This window comes from Salminus brasiliensis, chromosome 5 (assembly GCF_030463535.1).
Source record: "Salminus brasiliensis chromosome 5, fSalBra1.hap2, whole genome shotgun sequence".
Lineage (NCBI taxonomy): Eukaryota > Metazoa > Chordata > Actinopteri > Characiformes > Bryconidae > Salminus > Salminus brasiliensis.
The window spans coordinates 15,786,537-15,807,600 of record NC_132882.1 but is presented as its reverse complement, the minus strand read 5'-3'; the positions used below and the strand labels follow the sequence as shown (position 1 = coordinate 15,807,600).

Sequence of the window (21,064 nt, the reverse complement as noted above, 5' to 3'; positions counted from 1 at the left end):
ACCATTTTTAGCACAGCTGTGACACACAGTAGTGTGTGTTGTGCTGGTACATTATCCAGGTTGTAGACATAGTTTGGTTGAATAGAAAGACTCGGATGAGACCCATAAACTAGCTTGGATGACTTCACTATTGTATTCAGTGACAATAAAGTCATAACCATTCACCTGATGTGCTAATGCAGCGCTTGAACATGCCCACAGGTACCACACTCTGTAAACAAGCCATTAGGGATTCACAGAAAAAGTGCTACTTATTATAGCAGTAGCAAAAGAGATGTATATCACATCACTTTAATACACTACTTAAGTCATTCGTATGCAGATGTTAAATGTTTGAGATACAATAGTCAGCGCAAAGAACAGCCAAGCCACCAAGATGTAGAAAATACTTTTATTTTATTTTAATGCATTGTTGCCTATTGAAAATCAGAGAGACAATGTGGAAAAAAACACCACCTCCACATCACAAAAGATGGCTGGAAAGACAGGCGGCGGACACAGAAGGAACAAGGCATTTCTGTGACTGCTTATATACATATACACATTTTACACAGGCCACGTTAAAAATATAGCCATTGAAGCATTTACGGCAGTTGATCTGAAACTGCCAGACATTCATATGTTTAAAAAAAAAAAAGAAAAAAGGAAGAACTTGTACAGAACTACAATGTAGAATACGTGAATAAGTGAAAAACATCTGAAACACAGTGTACAGTGTCAGACTCCACCCTTTGCCAGAAAAGCAGTTTCGATGTAAAAATGATTATCTGTTTACATGATGACTACAATCATCTAGGGTGCATCTTTAAAATTCATGAAATCCTACAAAGGTACAAAAAAAAGGTTTAATAAATATGATCACCAAAACTCAAGTTGGCAGAAATGTTCATATTGCAAAAGTTCATACGCTTATGTAGTGTCTTTGTTGCCAGCATACAATCCTGTGTGAATTGTGCAAGACTGATGTGTCTGTTGTGCATTAGTCAGTTTCCCCATATTACTGGAATTTGTTCAGCAAAATCAAAACCACTGACGAGACCACGCCGCTCGACATTCTCTGCAGCTTCCACAAGTTACTCCTCACTTAAGTGCCTCGTACGGACGGTGGTCAGTCTCAGTTTGATTAGGACACTGTAGTCCATCATATGATTATTTTGACAAATACAAACCAAACAAAACTACAACAAGAAAGCGTTGGTTCATGCCGACCTTTTGAACGTAGACACACAAGTAAGGCTTTGTACTGTACACTGGCTGGGTATTAGACGAAGAGGTCATGTTTACAAGTTGAGAAGGCCTGATTTTCCAACCACACCAGATGTTTTCAATAATAATGAAAATAAAGCACGCAGAAATGCAACATATGGTAAAAGAAGAATGCTAATTTGCTGCACAAAAGAGAGAATAGCATAAACAATCATTTACTGCTGCAGAACATCTTACCCTTTCTTTGTCAACAGAAATGGGCTATGTGGGTTGTTTGTAAATTTGTCAAATGTTATTATTCAGCAATTTTAAAGCTTAAAAAAGATGAAAATGAATACTGGAGATGTAAGAAGGCTGATAAACTGGAACAAGGAACATTGAGATGTGAAGCAAATCACACGCATAAAGCAGATCTCCATGATTTGAGAGCAGAATAGAAGACACATCTTGATTTGAATCAGGTAGCTTTCAGGCCCAGTTTATGGACCAACCCCCCCCAAAAGAAAAACAAACAAAAAAAAAACATTGTGCTCCAGTTTTGACCAAGTCACTATAAATAAATTTTTATCCCCTGGAAGCTTTCTCAAATTGCAAGGTAGTGTCAGAAAAGAGCTGTGCAAGACTTTTATCTAAAGGGAATATACATCAACATTTTGGTTTGTTTTCAAAAGGACTCTTCACCAATAGGCCAAGAATGTGTGGTTTCCAGAATCAAGTTCTATTTTTGTCTGCCGTTTCAATCACTGCATTTTTTGTTCAGTTGTGTTAGTCCGCCATCCTTAAAATGAATGCCATACAGCACTTCAGAACTATTCAGTCATTTCTGGAGCAGGAGAAACAAAGTTCACAAATTGTCTTCAGTTAGGAGTGCAAAATAATGCTCACTTACTACAATCAGTCCTTCCATAGTTCTAGCCACAAATGCCACTAATATTCACAGGGTGTGTAATGGAAAAACCTTTTAATAGAAAACTATCAAAAATTTAAAATCTCCGCTAGAAAGCAGATAGGATTGCTATCGTAGATTCAATAACGAGGCACGAGACCAGCAAGGCATTTCTCTTTTGAAAGTAGGGACGAAGCTGTAACCTAAAAAATATGTATATTCCTGCTAAACAGAGCGAAGGACCGCCTCCAGGTTACCTCGACATGCTAAGTGGTGTTGACCAAACTGGTTTCCTTTCCAGCTACCCCTCTGTTGACCCCAGTGCCCACATCTCCCGTTCTAGCTGTTGCTTTCTAATGGTGTGAGGTGGACTATGGAAAAGGCTGCAAAAAGTATTTCAGAAAGCCAGCAAGTTTTCACTCTTTATGCTTTACACAAAAGGTATAAATAATAGGAATAAATAAAGCAGTTTTATAACAAAGGTATAGCGTAACTAAAACGAACAAAAAGGGCCATGGACAAAGACTTGCAGTTTACTGTTTAGTGGATTCGTAAGCAGGATGAAGCCTGACAGCAGCCAACTTTCCGCACTGCTGGCTTAAAGGACAACACTAACTGCCTATGAGATTACACAGCAACGCTGGCTTTTTTCCTCCCCACCTGAAGAGAGACTAACCTGCCATTCCAACTTTATTACTGCACAGCCAACGGTACTCTTGTGGACCTACAGTCACTTGTATCCTAGTGGTAGTGCTCAGTTCAGCATTACACACTGCTTTTCATCAGCAGACACTACACAAACATACAAGTTAGTACATCCCATACATACTGCAACTAAACAGTAAACAGCAGGAATTTTGTCCATGAGCACCCATTTTCACCCAGAAAAAACACCACCACACACTTTCAAACTTGTAAAACTGAATAACAATTACAGGGTAAATAATGTGTGTTTCTAGGGTGCGTTCCTTATTAAATAAGGCAAAAAAATAATAATAATAAATAAGGGGAAAAAAGAGAATACAATAAAGCACTTTAGCATTTTTAGATGAGGTAAACGTCTGCAAATACACCAATAACAACACTCTAGCATCAACCTGATGATTGATTTGCATAAGTAATGCGAGTTGGTCCATACATAGATTTAAAGAAATTTCTGTATCCAGCAGAAATTACTTTCCAACAGTATACAGTTTATATAGCTGTATTCAAGGCATGCTGAGAAGACAAAATAGATACATACACATACAAGTTAATGAATTCATCTGTTAGTTTTCTTAGCTTAGACATCTACTGCTTCAGAAGAGCACATTAGTCTTCTATCCTATAATCCTAAAGCAAACAAGTTTATAGATATATAAAAAGTATGTACAGTTATTTACAGAAATACAGTACATCAATGGATTAAAGGCCACTGATACTGAAATGGATGCACCGAAAAAAGCATGCAAAAGAAAAAGCAAAAGCAAAAAAAAACAAAAAACAAACAAAAAAAAACATTCAAAAGCTCAGGTTATTAAAGCCAGTGAGCAGAATAAAATCGGAAAATAAAGGAACTTCATGGTCTACTCTTTCTGTAGGTGTTTCACTCAAACAAAAATACATGCTTTCCAAAAAGCTTCTCTTAGAGTGGAAGAAAAAGTACTTCTTACAAAAAGCTCAGTTTCATCTACGAAATTATGAAATTGTGCACATTTCAAACATCTAGCATGTCAAGCTACCTCATCGGTAACCAGAACGTTTTATCCTTGTAAATTGATACATTTTCACAGGGCACAGATCTCAACAGAGGGGTGCTGAAAAAGCAATCCCATTAAGTAGAAGTGGACAATCTCAGAATTTATTCTCAAATATAAAAACTACAAAATCTCATTATTATTGTGGAATCTGCTTTCACAAAGTGAAATGCTGTTAGTGACATGTAGTATCTGCACACGCAGATGTATAAAGTAAGTCTGCACTCGGTAATTATGTGAAACTGTAGTATGAAGAGTCAATGATCCCAATGATCACAACAGTGTAGTTTTGAAGGATACCCGCAAGTACAACAGGGTTAATGTAACAATTACCAAACCATAGGCACTTTCCTCACCCTCAGTCTTTTGAATTGTGGTTTACTACTGCAGCATTTTTGTAATTGAACTTAAAGCAGCAATTAAGACCAAATTTAAATGTGTAGTATGCTCCTCATCTACATCCACTACTGAAACACACATCTCCAACCAACTGACGGTGGCTTTTCATAATATATGTGCTAAGTCACAGGGATCAAGAAACAAAATCACTGTACTGGACTAATCCAGCCTTTGATTTGAAGGCGTGTCTTTTAGCATCATTATTGTCAAATATCAAAAATGTTACTCATTGATGCAAAAACTGTAGGAAAATCAGAGCACAACTCATATTTTAGCATTATAGAAATGTCAAAGACGCTTTCACCTCAGTCTGCTTTCTGTGTATGTGTGTGTGTATATATACACTGGAGTGGTATGAAGTACGGGTATATGTTTAAGGTGAGGTGCTCCAGGAAGGACGTTTGTAGTTAACAGCTGGAGTTATAGCAGCATACCCTGTGTTGGAGAGAGAGAGAGAGAGAGAAGAGAGCCTCTCTCATACACCTCTCCTTCACCACTGTGCAGTTACTCCAAAGGTTCGGCCATCCTTCCAGCACCCCCCGCCCCCAGGTAGAAAAGTCTAATTATTCCACTAATCTGAAGTTCTTCTCCCCATTTTCATTTCCCGTTTCTCCATCCACTAGGGCTTCAGGTTTACTCGTCTCTTACTGTAAAACGTAAAGACAATGGTTACCTTTCTTCTGCCGTTTTAATGGAGTTACCAGGAATGGCCAGTAAATTAGACATTTGGATGGGACTTACAAAACAAATGTTGGTCTCTGGAATGATGTCTTTGAGAGAAATGGCATCTTCATTACCCAAATGCTCATCCAAAGCTTCAGCTCCCAGACTGTAAGAAAAAAAAACAAAAACCACAACTTAAAGCATCCAGTCAAACAGCAAAGACATTTACATTTGTTATAAAAGGCATGTTTTCAGATTTAACCTGTGGGGGGTGCTGCTGTCAGGTTCTGTGCTGGCAGATTTGTGAACCTCCACCCCTACTGACCTGGAAAAAAAGATATATGGTTATAAATAAGGAGAACAAATAAATAGACCCTGTGTACACATTTAATGTGACTAGTATTTAGACTGTATCCTATTAAGATTTTAGCCACATACATTTACACTCGATATTCAAGTGCATTAGTCAGACTAAAAAACTGATTGCTGTACAGCTGTTCATCCATTCAGCCTCATCTGCGTTCTCAATATTTGCAATTTTACATTCTGCCATACTCACAAACAGATCAAGTGACATACTGCTTGGGGAGGTGTTTTGGTTGTGGGATGAGTCTCAGAGACGAAGATGTTAATACTATAATAACATGCGGCTCAAATGCATCTCAGACCACCTCCTGAAGTGATTTGAGTGATCAGATTTTTATCAGTTTTAAATGTGTCTTGGGTGTGTTTACACCTGCATTTTTATGTGGCTTGGTCTTATTCAAATATAATCCCAATACTCAAGACACGAAGTGACAAGATGTAAACGGGGTCATATAGTCCTAAATAGCTAAATAAAGATGTGCCAATGGATACCTGAGTGAGGGCACTGAAAAGTTGGACAGGTTAGTGGTTGCAAATTCAGTAGAAGTTCCAGCCAAGGGAGGGGTCCTTGGGAGTAAATCGGGTCTGCCTGATTGCATACCTAAGGGGGGAAAACAAAAAGTCTTAATTTTTCACTGAACTCCAATTTAGCATCTCTTGATTTATCTTAGCCCAGCCTCTTAATTATCTCTCACCGCTCTCTGCATCTGTGTCAGGCTGCATATGGTGGGGCCGGTAGACAAGACGGGCATCGGGAAATGTGTGGCTGCTTGATTGAGCTGCAGGGGCATTGCCCATGGCAAGCCTTCTGACCACACTCTGACAACCTCTTTGACTCTTCTTCGATGGGGACGACTTCACTGGGGACAGAAAGTGGTACAAGAGGTCACAAAAACAGAATTGAAAGGTCACAACATTAATGTACAGCGAAGTAACATTCCAGAAGAATAAAGATCACTAAGAAAGTAAAAAGCCCTACATGCTTTCCTAAAAACTGTGTTGCACATAAAGCGTTGAAATCTTTCAGCGTAGAAACCTGGTCTGTGGACAGACACTGTATCCTGCAGGACAGAGATAACGTCAATAAATATTCCAACATAAACTATGAGCAAACTAAAATGCAAAAATATCTTGAATTGGAGTCTGAGTTTAAATGATACAAGAATATGTTGTTACCCCATCATGGACCAGTGCCTTCCAGGAATGCTCCAACTTCTTGATGAATCTATAATGTCACAATTTTAGAAACAATGAGTGACAATTTTCATCTTTAAAGCTTCCATTTTCACTATTATTTACAACACACTAAATGAGGAAATGCATGAGAACACCCCTCTTAATTACTGAATTCAGGTGTTTCAGCCACACCCATTGCTCACAGGTGAACAATTTCAAGCACATAACCATTCAGTTTCAACAGACACGACATTGGCAGTAGAAGGTGTTACACTGAAAAGCTCAACAGTTTTGTTTAGCACGGTCACACAGGCCACCCTTGCTTCACGTCAGTTTGTAACCTTTGTGCGCTACTTGATCTGCCCTGGTCAACTGTAAGTGCTATTAATGAAGAGCCAGGCCATGCAAACTCAGAGCAGGAAACAGAGTTCTGAAGTATGTGGTGTGTAAAAGTTGTTATGCTCTGAAACATTGTTCATGACAGAGTATCAAAAGGTCTCCAGAACCGCCAGGAGCCCCACCAAAATCGGTTTCTATGGTCAAACAGCTGCACACAAGCTTAAGATGACATACACAATGATGAGCACCCCTGGAGGCATGTAAATCAGTGGAAACATGATCTTCAAAACGACAAATCACATTTCACTACCTGGCAGTGTAATGGACAAATCTTAGTTTGGCAGACAACAGGAGATTGCTACCTACTGGTCTGCATAGTTAACAGTAAAGTATGGTAGAGTTTGATGCAGCCTGCACAGAGCCTTGCCCTCAACCCCATATATATATATATATATATATATATATATACAGTCATGCCCGAAAGTATTCATACCCCTGGCAAAGTTTGACTTAAATTTACTTTTATTTAACCAGAAGTTATATTTTTGCCTTGTAACGACACAGGCATCTCCCAGGAGATAACACGATGATGTACAAGAGGCATCATTGTGGGAAAAAATATTTCTCAGCTTTTATACACATTTGAACAAAAAGTGGCATGTCCAAAATTATTCATACCCTTTGAAAACTGTCACAGTATATGGGAAAATCCAAAGTTCTATACCATTCCAAATAGTCCAAGCTGTTTTAAAGCATCCTAATTACCCTGATTCATTGGGAACAGCTGTTTTAATCAACTCAACAGGAGAAAAACAGCAGCTCTCTGCAGTTGGTTTGTGGACAGTCATGGCTAAGACAAAGGAGCTCACTAAGGACCTGCGGCTGTGCATTGTGGCCGCTCACAAGTCAGGAAAGGGCTATAAAGCCATATCAAAATGTTTTCAAGTTCCAGTGGCTACAGTGCAAAGTATTATTAAAAAATACAAGAAGTTCCGCACTGTGGAAAATCTCAGAAGATGTGGTCGGAAGCCAAAAGTGACACCTGTGCTGGCCAGGAGAATAGTGAGAGAGGTGAAGAAAAATCCAAGGATCACCACCAAGGCCATCCTGGTGAATCTGGAACCTGGTGGCGACATCTCAAGGCAGACAGTTCAACGGACACTGCACACTGCTGGGTTCCACGGACGCAGGCCAAGGAGAACACCACTTCTCCAGAAAAGGCACACAAAAGCCCGCTTGACCTTTGCAAATGCTCATCTGGACAAAGAAGAAGACTTCTGGTGTTCTGTTTTATGGTCAGATGAAACAAAAATTGAATTGTTTGGCCACAATGATGTGTGCACCATTTGGCGTAAAAAAGGAGAAGCCTTCAACCCTAAGAACACCATCCCCACTGTCAAACATGGTGGTGGGAACCTAATGTTTTGGGGGTGTTTTTCAGCCAATGGACCAGGGAACTTGATCGCAGTAAATGGCACCATGAAAAAAGAGCAATACATCAAGATTCTCAACAACATCAGGCAGTCTGCAGAGAAACTTGGCCTTGGGAACCGGTGGACATTTCAGCACAACAACGACCCAAAACACACAGCCAAAGTGGTGAAGAAATGGTTAGCAGACAAAAACATTAATGTTTTGCAGTGGCCCAGCCAGAGTCCTGACTTGAATCCAATTGAGAATCTGTGGAGGGAGCTAAAGATCAGGGTGATGGCAAGGAGACCCTCGAACCTCAAAGAGTTGGAGCTCATCACTAAAGATGAATGGGCAAAAATACCAGTGGAGACATGCAAAAAGCTGGTCAGCAATTACAGGAAGCGTTTGATTGCTATAATAGCCAATAAAGGCTTTTCTATTAATTATTGAGAAGGGTATGAATAATTTTGGACATGCCACTTTTTGTTCAAATGTGTATAAAAGCTGAGAAATATTTTTTCCCACAATGATGCCTCTTGTACATCATCGTGTTATCTCCTGGGAGATGCCTGTGTCATTTCCAGGCAAATATATAATTTCTGGTTAAATAAAAGTAAATTTAAGTCAAACTTTGACAGGGGTATGAATACTTTCGGGCATGACTGTGTATATATATATATATTTTTTTTTTGGACACATTCTTACAGACTCCAAAATCTTGTACAAAGCCTCATCAGGCAGGAGGACACAAAGGGAGGCTTACTACATATCAATGCCCACAGTTCCGAATGGTATGTCCAACAGCCTCATATAAACATGATGGCCTGGTGTTCTTGTACTTTTGGCCATAGAGTGAATAAACATCATAAAAGAAAAATGTGGCCAAAACTTTTTTGTAGGAGTAACTGTCCAGAGAAGGCTTTCTGTAAGGTCAGGATATTGCATCATCACCACCGATCTCATCCCAAAAGTATTGGATGGAGCACAATAATTCCAGAGAACACAGTTCCACTGCCCAACAGCTTAACATACCCCTATAGCCCACACCTGACATTAGGTATGGTGTCAACAGATTCATGTTTATCTGTTTGAGAAAGTCCTGTTCTATTGGTAATACCTTTTTACAGGGTGTAGACAAGCTGTGTGTCAGCAACTTCAAGTGGCTGAATGCATTCATTAGTAGGAGTGTCAAACAATTTGGACATATAGTGCATTCCTTTGTGACAAACAACCACAGTGAATCAGAGACTCTGAGTTACCTGTATGACTGCAGAATATCAATAATTCCAATGTAAACCAGCAGCCTCTCTCCTTTACTATTCCGGGCTGGGATGCCTCCCCATCTAAGAAGGTAACATGGAAAAAATGCTTACATTTAACATCTCTGTGTCTCTGACTAAAAAATGCGCACACAGAGAATGTGAATAAGACAAAGGTTAAGAAGATGGGAAGCCAGAAGAGTTAAACACTAATGTAAAGTATGATCAAGGTAAATCCAGTGCAAACAAGAACTGGAACATTATGGTAGAGGTGAAAGTTAAAATATTCAGACAGACAGCTACAGAGAAGCAATTAGGTGACTGACTGGTCCTCGCTGTCCAATGTGCCCTTCCCACGTGCCTCTCCTTGGATGGACTCCATGGCAGTGCTGTAGAGTGCTTTCTGGGCTTGTGGCCTCCGCTGGTCTGGCGTCACTGCCCCCTCTGCCCCTCTGCTGTCTCCTGCCCCCACACGCTCACGGCAGGCCTGATCCACATTATGGATTCCAACCAGCAAACTGTAATCCATGATCTTAAAGCTCTGCAATAACTGATGCACACAGACCACCACCATAATCACCAACTAGAACTCATTATTATAATATTCATAAATAATCATGATACTATAGCTGACCCACAATGATGGCACACAAACACATACGGCAGTTATGATCTGAAACTTCTAGATATTAAATGGTACGATCCACACTATTTATACGCTAATTAAAACACAGACTGACCAGGCAGTCCCGCTGGATGGTCTTGCTGAGGGCATTGTAATTGTCTGGCTCCAGCTGGATACCCTCAGGCATGTCCTGAATGAAGTCCAGGTCTTTGTATGTGGGCACGCCTTTCTCTCTTTCTTTGGGTGAGGCCCGGCGCTTGTACGTGGAGCCCTTCAGGTCGTATTTAAGATGCATCGGGACAGAGCGTGGCAGCAGGTTGTTCATCACCACGATTCGGATGTTCTTCCCCCCAGCTTGCACGCAGTACAGACCATAGAACTTTGGCAGTAAGGTCCGTTTGTTCTGGTTCAGGTTCTGTCATCAAAAGAGAGGGGTTATTGTTAGATCAAGATTAAGATTTTTGCAGCACACAATTAAACCTGCAACTCAATTCTCAAACACAATGTGTCAAACTTTAATTCATATTTTACATGTAAAGACTGGCAGCAGACAGTGGTTCATTTTGTGCTGTGTGTACTGTACTCTTCAGGTTCCAGCAATTTATGCAAACTGTGGTGCGTTTTCCATAAACATACCATGAAGTATCCTGGCAGTAGTTTCTGCAAGAACTCTGCTTCTTTGTGCTGAACTGTTTTAATGATGAACTCATCATCACTGGAGACGTAGAAGATAGAGCCGCTTGCCCCAGAGTTAGACAATTCTATCAGAGGATCATTACACAGGGAGTACTGCAGAGACACGAGAAAGCACACAGAATTTTAAAAAAAGACATGCAAACTCATAAGGAAGCAGTCGCTCTTGAGGACAAACAAATTTTTACTCATGACTCATGTGTTTTGTTTTTTTTTTATACTAGGAAGGCAAGACTTCCTTCTGACAGTTTGCATACAAATACGTTTCCGTATTAACTCGCTATACAATAACAGAAGAGACCATGCAGGTAACAGTGAGAATCTTTGACTGCTTCTGTGGTTTTGGGAATGTTAACTGACCAGATAGTCATCAGGTCGAATGCCAAAGAGCTCTCTGAAGTAACGGAAGGCGATGGGGGCGTAGGTCTTAAACCTGAAGTCACCATGGTGATGTGCAGGAGTCAAATTACTGCCTTCACTGAGAGACAGAGAGTAACATAAAAATGCATTATTATTACCTTGCCATTAACAGGATCTTCAATCATGGGAAATCAAAGAAATCAAAGAATGCCTCTTTCCCAGCGTAGCCCAGAACATGTTTAGCAAATAAATTACTGCATTAGGGAGTAATGCAGCTTTACAACATAAGCCAAAATCTGAATTCTTACAGCTTCATCTAGTGCTTACCAAACTACATATCCTCTCAGGACTTATGTTATGTGCGAATAACTGCCATTATTTTAGTTATTGATATTTAGAAAATCAAGTTTGCAATTCCAGCTGCCAAAACTATCATAGAAGTTGGCTGAGACAGAAAACACATTCACACCTAGGAAAGAAGATGCTCTCCACCACATAGAAGTCCTGCATGAGGACATCTCTCTCTGCCTTCTGGCTCAGGCTCCCCACTGTATGAGTGATGCCCAGCTGGATCGCTCCTTTGAGTGCAGAAGAGGTTGTCTGTGAGAACAAGAGGGCAAATCAGAGAGAAATTAGCACAGTCCACTGTTTGAAAAGATATTAAAGATGAGTGCGTGAATGGGAATTTGTCCAGCTTTAAAAGGAAGAGTGTACAAGAACCTGTGCAGGACCAAACACCTCCTTCATCACAAGGTGGCTTTAAACTCCTGTTTTGCATTAAAGCTTTTTAATTAATGACTAAAATGCGGTTGCCTGAGAAGGAAAATGACTAGCATAGTGAGTTCTTAGTCACTTAGAATGAAAACCTCTTCTATTTCTGGCAACCAAACTGGCATAAGATACATTTCAACAAACATACGCAAAGGTTAACATGTAGCTTTAACAGCTGCTATTTTCCATCACTGAGAACCAAATTTGAATCCAGGCACAGAGGAAGTATCAGACTACACCCTCCCAGGCTGGTAGCTATGGTGCTACATAACCAACAATGAGACAGCTCTATGTACCAACATGTTATTTTTAGCTTTTCTCAAAACACCACGGCAACACATATAACAGCTGACTTCACAACAACCTAACAGACAACTGTTTACGATCTTTTATTCAACCAGGAAAACTCTCACTGAGATTTAAGGTCTCAGTTACATTAGCACCCTGGCCAAGACAGACAGCAGAATTACCAAATTGTTCCCATAGAAACACACACTACACACACTAATTTAAAACAGCTTTGCCCACTTCCACAGTTCAAACAAACATCTTTAAAATGAGTCAGTAACACTAGTTCTGTATGTTTTAGGTTGCCTAAAGCCAATTCCAAGCAGATGAATCAGCATATCTGAAGAGGATGAGTCCCCCTTTTGAGTCTTGGTTCCTCTCAAGGTTTCTTCCTCTAGACCAGAGACACATTTTCCATGCCACTGTTGCCACTAGCTTGCTCAAAAGAGGCTTGGACTCAGACCTCTATAAAGCTGCTTTGTGAAAACAAGTAAAAAGTGCTATATAAATAAAATTAAATTTAATTGAATTGAATATCTAAACGCTTGTTTTCCAGGTTTACTACAAACAATAGAGAGTAGTAGTGGTGCAACGGATCATGGATAATCTAGATAATATGGACATGCTTGAACCACAGCTTAGTGACCACTGTTATGGTTAAAATTTAGTCATTACAGTGTTAATTACAGTAGTAATTTCCTCAATCTGTACACAGAGCTGCAGTAAAACATACACACATTGTGGATGAACAGTGCAGATAAAATCGTTACAGAGTAACAAGAGCTGTAAGGCAACATAGAGAGCTCTATTAGTATGAGGTGTGGGAGTCTCATATGGACACTGGTAGAGTGTAAAAAGGAGAAATGTTCAAGTCCTTTACAAACAGAGTGTGTCAAAATAAAATTCATTAATACAAAGTAGTAACAAAACTGAAAGCTATAATTAGTATTGCACATGTCTCCCTTTTGTATTTTCTTTAAACTGCAATCCAGTCCAAACAGTAAGTTTTGAGATCTGTTACACCCCTAACAGAAAGCAAAAGACACCTGATTTAAGACCATAGACTATCATTTCTGTATCTCTACTGACTAATTATTAATATGTATGAGGTAAGAAGGTTCACAGTAAGCTTGTAGCATATAGTTCTAGGGTATTTGACAAAGGAAAAGCAGAGCAGAAGTTCTTTAAATGTTTTTAATAACTTGGCTTTGAGACCTCCAAGAACTAATCGCTACTCGGCAATTCTTTCATTTAAGATGACTAAGAGTAATAACAGGATTCCACATGACACCATAAATTCTAGGTAATGACATTTTCAAAATTTTAAGAACACCCCTCTTTCCGTTCTGGTGCCTTCCCTCCTCAACCCCCCCCCCCCCCCCCACTGACTAAGCAGTTTAACCTTAGACCTGTAACTGCATGCTGACCTTTTTGTAGGTAGTCTCTCCAGTAGGGTCAACACCTCGGTGGCCAATGGTCTTCTTCATGCTCTGAGACGACCCCGGACCCTAGACAGAGAGGGAGAGCGGAAGAACAAAATCAAAGGGGAACAGAAACTAAGTGTTTCATTATTTGCCACTTTCCCCACTGTTAGACCTCATGAACTGATTCCCATAGAGCAAATCTGCACTGCACTTCCTGTCCGAAGTTCAGTAAACACTCCTCACATCAACGGCCACTCAAAGTATCTGAGTACAAACTGAGCCCAACAAAGTTAGTGAACTCCTGGCTGAGGATTTAGCAACAGAAAGATAGATAGGACTGCCTCTAGCGTTTTGAATACGGCAGAAACTGCCTAAAGTCTGGAAAGCATAGTAATCACCCAAAGCTCAGTTTACCGTTATGAGATGCTTTACCAGACCTTTACTACAATTAGTGAGTTTTTCTGTCCTCAGTAAGTGAAAAATGTGAAAACACTCACACCAAGGTTGAGGTCAGGTGACTGACTCAGCCTTTTAAGAACATTTAATTGGGTTGATTTCATTGTATGTTTCAGGTCATTCTTAATCTATACAGTGAAGCAGCATCTTATCAATTTTGGCAAATTTGACTAAATATAAGCAGAAAGCATAGCTATATATTTAAAAATGCATCCTGCTACATCTATCAGCAGTCCCACCATCAATAAACACTAATGCCCAGTTTCATTAGCAGCCATAACAGTACCTCCACCATGTTTGACAGATGATGTGGTATGCTTTAGATCAATAACTTCCCTTTCCTTCACCACACTCAATTTAATCTTGGTATCACCTGTCCAAAGTCTCCTGTTCCACAACTGGCCATAAAACATTTTTATCCTTTAAACTCCTGTTTTGCATTTTTAATCAATGACTAAAATGACTGGCATAGTTCTTAGTCACTTGGAATGAAAACCTCTTCTATTTCTGGCAACCAGACAAACTGGCATAAGATACATTTCAACAAACATAAGCATTCATTTCAAATTTTTGGTGGTAATGAACCTGACTATATATGTTCATCAAACACCTAGCTAGCAGTTCATTACAACAATTAATAGACGACAAAATGGTTAGGATCAAACACTTACCTCTGGTGAGGCCATTTTGCGATTTCCACTAAACCCTTTAGAAAAAAAGCCAAAGAAGAGAGGAAATGTTTAGAGACAAAAGAAGAAACAGGCCATTTTAAATTCAACAGCACATATAATTCAACCCTTTCATTATGTGATTAATACAATGGCAGCAAGGCAAAAACCACAACTGGTTAGTATAATCCTTCACTGAATAAGTATTTCAGCATGTTAGGGTTCGTGAGGAGAGCTGCTTATGAGAAACTGCACATATGTTAGCTATGGTCAATGCTCCAGACCTAAAGGACCAGTTATGCCGTTCATATGAGTGTATGTGCAAACACTACCAATTATTTTTACATGACCATCCACCTCCTCTTACACAAAAACTGGAAAAGCAGCCTAAAACGTCATAAATAAGTGGATATATCTAAATGTAACATCTAATAACAGTTATTAAAAATGGACCAACTATAGAAATATACATATCGGGGAGTGAATGGAATTTATTGAACTGCCACATTTGTTTTCAATAATAAAAATATTTTTATAACAAGAAAACAAAAATGAACACTGCTTTTACCACTGGGAGAAGCAACACTAAAAGTGGACTATACTAACATTTGCCTCAATACTGATCCAGCTCTGTTATATTATACACATATCTATTTATCTATCCAAGTAGAACATAAGTAGAAACTCTTCATGCTGCAGCATTACAGCATAATTCAGTGTACATTAGAGATATAGACCTACCTATCTAGCTCCACCACATGTAATGACATCAACACTTAAGAGTAAGGAGGAAACAAAGGCAGCTAAGGGACTAATTACATTTTCACACTACACATACAAACAGTGGCAAATAAACATCAGTCCCAACAGACACCTAATTAGTGTAACGTTATGACTGGCTATTTTAAATACTTTAATTGCATCCAATTATGAAATGTCAAACGTAACAAACTAGCCTTCACAGCAGCTACTTAATTTATTTATATATTTACATTGTTTTATTATTATAATTGTATTATATGTTATTATAATATTATTTATATAATCTAAATGAAGCTTTTTGATTAAATAGCCAGCTAACTGCATTGGTCAACAAAGTGATCAACATGGAGAAAAGAACAGCAGCATACTATGAACTAGCTTCAGACATTCACATAGAAAGAAATATGATTTGATGGATAGAAAAGTAACAGAATCCTCTTTTGTTATGTTAAACATAATCCACCTTCCACCAGGTAACTAACATGTACTACATTAATAATAATAATTATAATAATAAACATGAAACTACATGGAACCTACCATGTAATTAAAGCTCTGCTAAAGCTTTACAGTTTCAAAACATATTCACACACAAGCTGTTTGCATGCTAAAACATTCTCCGCTGAGGTCTACCATAAAGGAGTGACATAACTTCTAAAATACCCCTTTATTCAAATAAAACAGGTGTGGTAAACAGCAGAATGCCAGAAAATTCCTCAGTCATAAGCCAGCTTCCATACTGGATGTTAATGTTTTAATAACTGAAGTATCCACTTTAGTCTCCACCACATAACATTCATGAGGAAGGAGGAGGCCATTTTCATCCTTGTCCTCGTCATCAAACACAGGAACAATCATCACCACAGCAAAACCATGCATGTACTTCTCTGAGAGGTCAGCATCCTCCAGAAGGGAGTCCTCAGGTCTGTGGGGGTAAAATGGTTCTTTGAAAAAGAGGCACCAGATATTCTAAGTTACGGACCTATCCGTCTCCCAGACCTTCGATGTAATCACCACCTCCATATGTATTGTGGTCACCTTTATACCATTGCCAAACACTGCACTGCAAAGGAAAGCAATCAGCCAAATGAATTCCTGCTCTGGCAGTGTCTGCTCTGAACTGGGTTTCAAAGTTTGTCGTGTATAATTAGAAAATGAAACTGACTGGTTCTTGACCCATTTAGGTACTTATATATAGAACATCACCCAGCCTGGGTCAACTATTGGTCAGTGTGTAAGAAAGAAAAAGTGACTTGGGCAGAGTACTGCAATCGTTTAAGGAGTACTGAACCTACTAAACAACAGTAAACTCAAGAACCTTTTCATGTAAAGGCCAACAGTAAATCCCATCACAATCCCATCAATTTCACTGCAGCATTTTAAAGTAACTGGGAGCAGAATGATCAGAGTACTACTACTAGACTATCAGTACTACTGTATATTAATATATTAAACATACTATAAAACGGTCATTTAAAAAGTCAGCTGCTAATCAACATAAATCAGTCCAGAATGTCACATTCAATAAACTAAAAAGTTGTTTTACTTTAGTATTAATTTGCAGCCCATCTTAAGTAGAGTGGCTGTATTATTCATACAGACACAAAGATCTGATAAGAATCAGATGATACTCAGCGTTGAAGCACTCAAAATCGTATCAGAAGGAGAATAAATAAATAAATAAATAAATAAATCATAAAAATCTGTATAGGGGCATTCCTAACTGAAATGTAAAACTGCAATATTGATATACCCATGATCCTGTGACATTACTGCTTACAAACCCAAAAACCCTAATGACTACATAGCAGAGGGCTTACGACAATAATCTTTAGGAAGCCTAGATTTCCAAGGAATTCATAGGGAACCTTATTCACTGACTATGCCATGCTTCTCTTTTCAGGAGAGGGAGACTGGGAGGGTTAAAAGTTAAGAACTAAAGTTGTAAGTCATTTACATTAAACGAAAAATATGGCTGGAAGATACAGTAGTGACATTGGAAAAACAACAGCCCTGATAGGATAAGAACTAATGGCAACTTTTCTGCTTAGATAATTAGTAAAGCAACTCAATTATTAAAGTTACAGACCATGTCTACAGCAAACCATGACTGACATGGTTGCCAGGGAAAAAGCAAGAAAACATTCAATGCTGCCAGGCAGTGCTGACTAAAGTCTTGAGTCTAACTGATGCCTCCTGGAATCCTCTATGTCTTCCAGCCCATGACGTGGATAACAACCTTTTTTAAGGACATCAGTTTTTTTGGTTTTGCTCTTGGAATTGATGATTTTCTTTATTGTAGCACCTTACAGTCTCCATACCATGGATTTAAGAGAAGACTGCAGTTAATGTAATTGTTACCTTTCATTGAGGAGTTACATACATTATTAATGTGACAGAATCTCAATCTGACAACAGGATAGTGTGTTAAGGAAAAATCTTTTAAGCCCACTAACCCAGCAAAGACTGGTTGAAGGATAATCTCATTTGGCAAACATCTTTGACTGCATGAACTTGAATCTTGCATCTTATTCTCACAACATTCCTCATGTTTCTAATGCCTTTTTTTGGTTTCTAAAGTTAGTAGAGTTCAGGTTTTTGCGACATTGTATACAGAATGTGCATGTTGTAAAGGCAAGCTGGCAGTTGCTTAACAAACCTTTTTGGAGGTCTAATACTCTAATTTGCTTAGCAGGCTTTTTTCTTGGGTTCGTGTTCCGCATCTTGGGTGGGTGCGGTGTTGAGCGGAAAGTTTCAAAACACTGGTTGCACTATTGGCTAATTCACATCAATAACACAATGAGAGTCAATCTTTTATCAAATGCAGTTATAATGGCTGGCTAGAAATAATTTCGAATTGAGTAAATATAAGGAATTGAAGACTGTCTTTTCGTTTAGTGTTGCATTGGAGACACCGTTATAATGGTTAATCATTTATGTCAAGCTCACTAAATAAATGCTATTATTTAAAACCCATCACTGACCTTTAAGCCTGTAAACACTTCTCAATGGCGAGTGAAAAGAGGGGCCATATAGTTCTAGATCGAGATTAGATGATCACTTAGATAAGGCACTGACCTCTAGTATGAACAAAAAATCTTTAGACCACAAACATCTTTGCCAACTGACTACAGCAAACCATTTCTTTAACAGAGAAACCGCAAGTCTACATCCCAGTACCTAATCAACTAAAGGACTTAGCCTGAGAGACAAGTATGCATGAATGACTGGGAATATGACACCGTCTGATTCACTATGCTTACAAGTGGAATACAAAATATCTAGATCTACGTTATGTTACTAGATATCAACTGTACAGAGTCCCTGCAGCATCAAGACAGAAAGAAAATGTAAAGAAAATGTATTTAACAATCTGTTACCTTTAATGAACCACTCCCTCCGTTTGGAGAGGGATGCTGGAGTTAAACCTAGGGATAAGACTATTAATTGAAACGCACTGTTAAATAGAGGGAACGTGTTATTAAATTGAGGGACCATTTTACATTGAGGGAAAGAGTTAAATTGGGTTGAGGGGACCGGACTGTTGGGTTGAGGAGAACTTTTTTATCCATTGGGATAACAGACTGTTGAATTGAGGGAACGGGTTATTAAACTGAGGGAACGGACTGTTGAATTGAGGGAACATTGTACATTGAGGGAAAGGACTGCTGAAATGAGGGAACGAGTTATTGAATTGAGGGAACGAGTTATTGAATTGAGGGAACGGACTGCTGAATTGAGGGAACGGATTGCTGAATTGAGGGAACGGGTTATTAAATTGAGGGAACCAGTTATTAAATTGAGGGAACGGACTGCTGAATTGAGGGAACGGACTGCTGAATTGAGGGAACGGACTGCTGAATTGAGGGAACGGACTGCTGAATTGAGGGAACGGGTTATTAAATTGAGGGAACGGACTGCTGAATTGAGGGAACGGACTGCTGAATTGAGGGAACGGACTGCTGAATTGAGGGAACGGACTGCTGAATTGAGGGAACGGACTGCTGAATTGAGGGAACGGACTGCTGAATTGAGGGAACGGACTGCTGAATTGAGGGAACGGACTGCTGAATTGAGGGAACGGACTGCTGAATTGAGGGAACGGACTGCTGAATTGAGGGAACGTTGTACATTGAGGGAACGAGTTATTAAATTGAGGGAACGGACTGCTGAATTGAGGGAACGTTGTACATTGAGGGAACGAGTTATTAAATTGAGGGAACGGACTGCTGAATTGAGGGAACGTTGTACATTGAGGGAACAAGTTATTAAATTGAGGGAACGGACTGCTGAATTGAGGGAACGAGTTATTGAATTGAGGGAACGGACTGCTGAATTGAGGGAACGGACTGCTGAATTGAGGGAACGTTGTACATTGAGGGATAACTCATTTTAATAACTGTTTATTAGCTAATTGTTATTTTTCTACATTTATACTTTAGGGGTAGAACTGCTATACAACCATCACCAAACTTACCTTAGAAATGCTTGACTTGTGTAAAACAAGGTAGGATAACGTTATAGGACAAAACGGGAACCAGACTCGGCTTAGTTTCCCAGCTCAGGACAACGTGCTCGAGATTCTGCCTTTTCCCTTTCAGTTGTGGCTGAAATTAGAAAGCCTCTACAACACAGTTCACAAAAACCACCAAACCTACAACGCTAAACACACACAGATGGGTGTTTATTTCCGAGTACACACTCCAATCTGATGGAAAAGCAAGCACGATCCGTAAATCGCAGGAAAAAACAACAACATATAAACCTTGTTGGAGATCATAGAAGAAACACACACACATATAGTTATATATATATATATATATATATACACACACACATGATGACTGAGTATATGAGTAGCTCGGTATTAGCAGCCGAGCTAGCTGGCTAACTGACCAGCATGATTAACTGGTTATTGGGCGAACACAGCAGCTGTACAACCAGCACCCCTTTCCCACAACCTTCAGAGTACACGGGGTAATCGGATTAATAAACACAGCATCCACAACTGCTTACACACAGCCTGACATCTGCGATCATCCGGCTGACTTAATGGATTGGCTAACAGCTAGTTAGCGAGATAAGAGAGGGGGAGAGAGGGGCATGCGGCTTTTGTTTTTGACCCAGCTAAACAAACTCATCACACAGACCAAGCACTGCAAGACAGTGCTAACGGTCCACTTACAGGCGAAAACAAGTCATTAGTCCAGAAAAGGTCCAAACACAGTGAAATTAACTAGATAAGACAGCGAAGCGGGTCGAGAAATCCCGATGTGGAGATTCAGCTCAGTGTTTCCCAATAGAAACACTCACCAGCTTTCATAATTAGCTCCTGTCCGACCAGGCTGACTAACGTTGGATATGGAGCCAACCTCACAACGTTGAGGCAAGAAACCTCACTCAGAGGCACTCGTTAGTCAGTGAACCCACTTTAACGCGGTTGTAACGAAATACTGGTAAAATGTTTAGCTAGGTTACCTGGCGGGGCAGTCGAGCCCGAGTCGGTGGGACCGGCGGTCGCCATTTTGCCCAGACTTTGTCCAGCCGCCTCAGGCTGAGCTCCAGCTCCTGCTG

The 21,064-nt window shown here is 39.6% G+C and overlaps 1 protein-coding gene across 2 annotated transcripts; it reads right to left on the bottom strand.

Annotated features, from left to right (window-relative positions):
- Positions 1-376: 376 nt before the first annotated feature.
- Positions 377-21,049, bottom strand: pip5k1ab (phosphatidylinositol-4-phosphate 5-kinase, type I, alpha, b). 2 transcript variants are annotated; one of them, XR_011979706.1, is made up of 17 exons: positions 20,969-21,049; positions 14,732-14,766; positions 13,608-13,688; positions 11,591-11,721; positions 11,122-11,239; positions 10,705-10,857; positions 10,184-10,483; positions 9,770-9,993; positions 9,444-9,527; positions 6,433-6,481; positions 6,236-6,317; positions 5,952-6,116; positions 5,749-5,857; positions 5,153-5,215; positions 4,969-5,056; positions 2,350-4,874; positions 377-2,029 (listed from the first exon to the last, which is right to left on the bottom strand). XR_011979706.1 is itself a non-coding variant. In XM_072679593.1 (16 exons), the coding sequence occupies exons 1-16, from the start codon at positions 21,012-21,014 to the stop codon at positions 4,872-4,874; spliced, it is 1,731 nt and encodes a 576-aa protein (XP_072535694.1). In that variant the 5' UTR covers positions 21,015-21,049; the 3' UTR covers positions 377-4,871. The 2 variants fall into 2 exon arrangements, 1 of the variants encoding a protein (XP_072535694.1); XM_072679593.1 differs by having other exon boundaries at positions 377-4,874.
- Between the last annotated feature and the right edge of the window lie 15 nt (positions 21,050-21,064).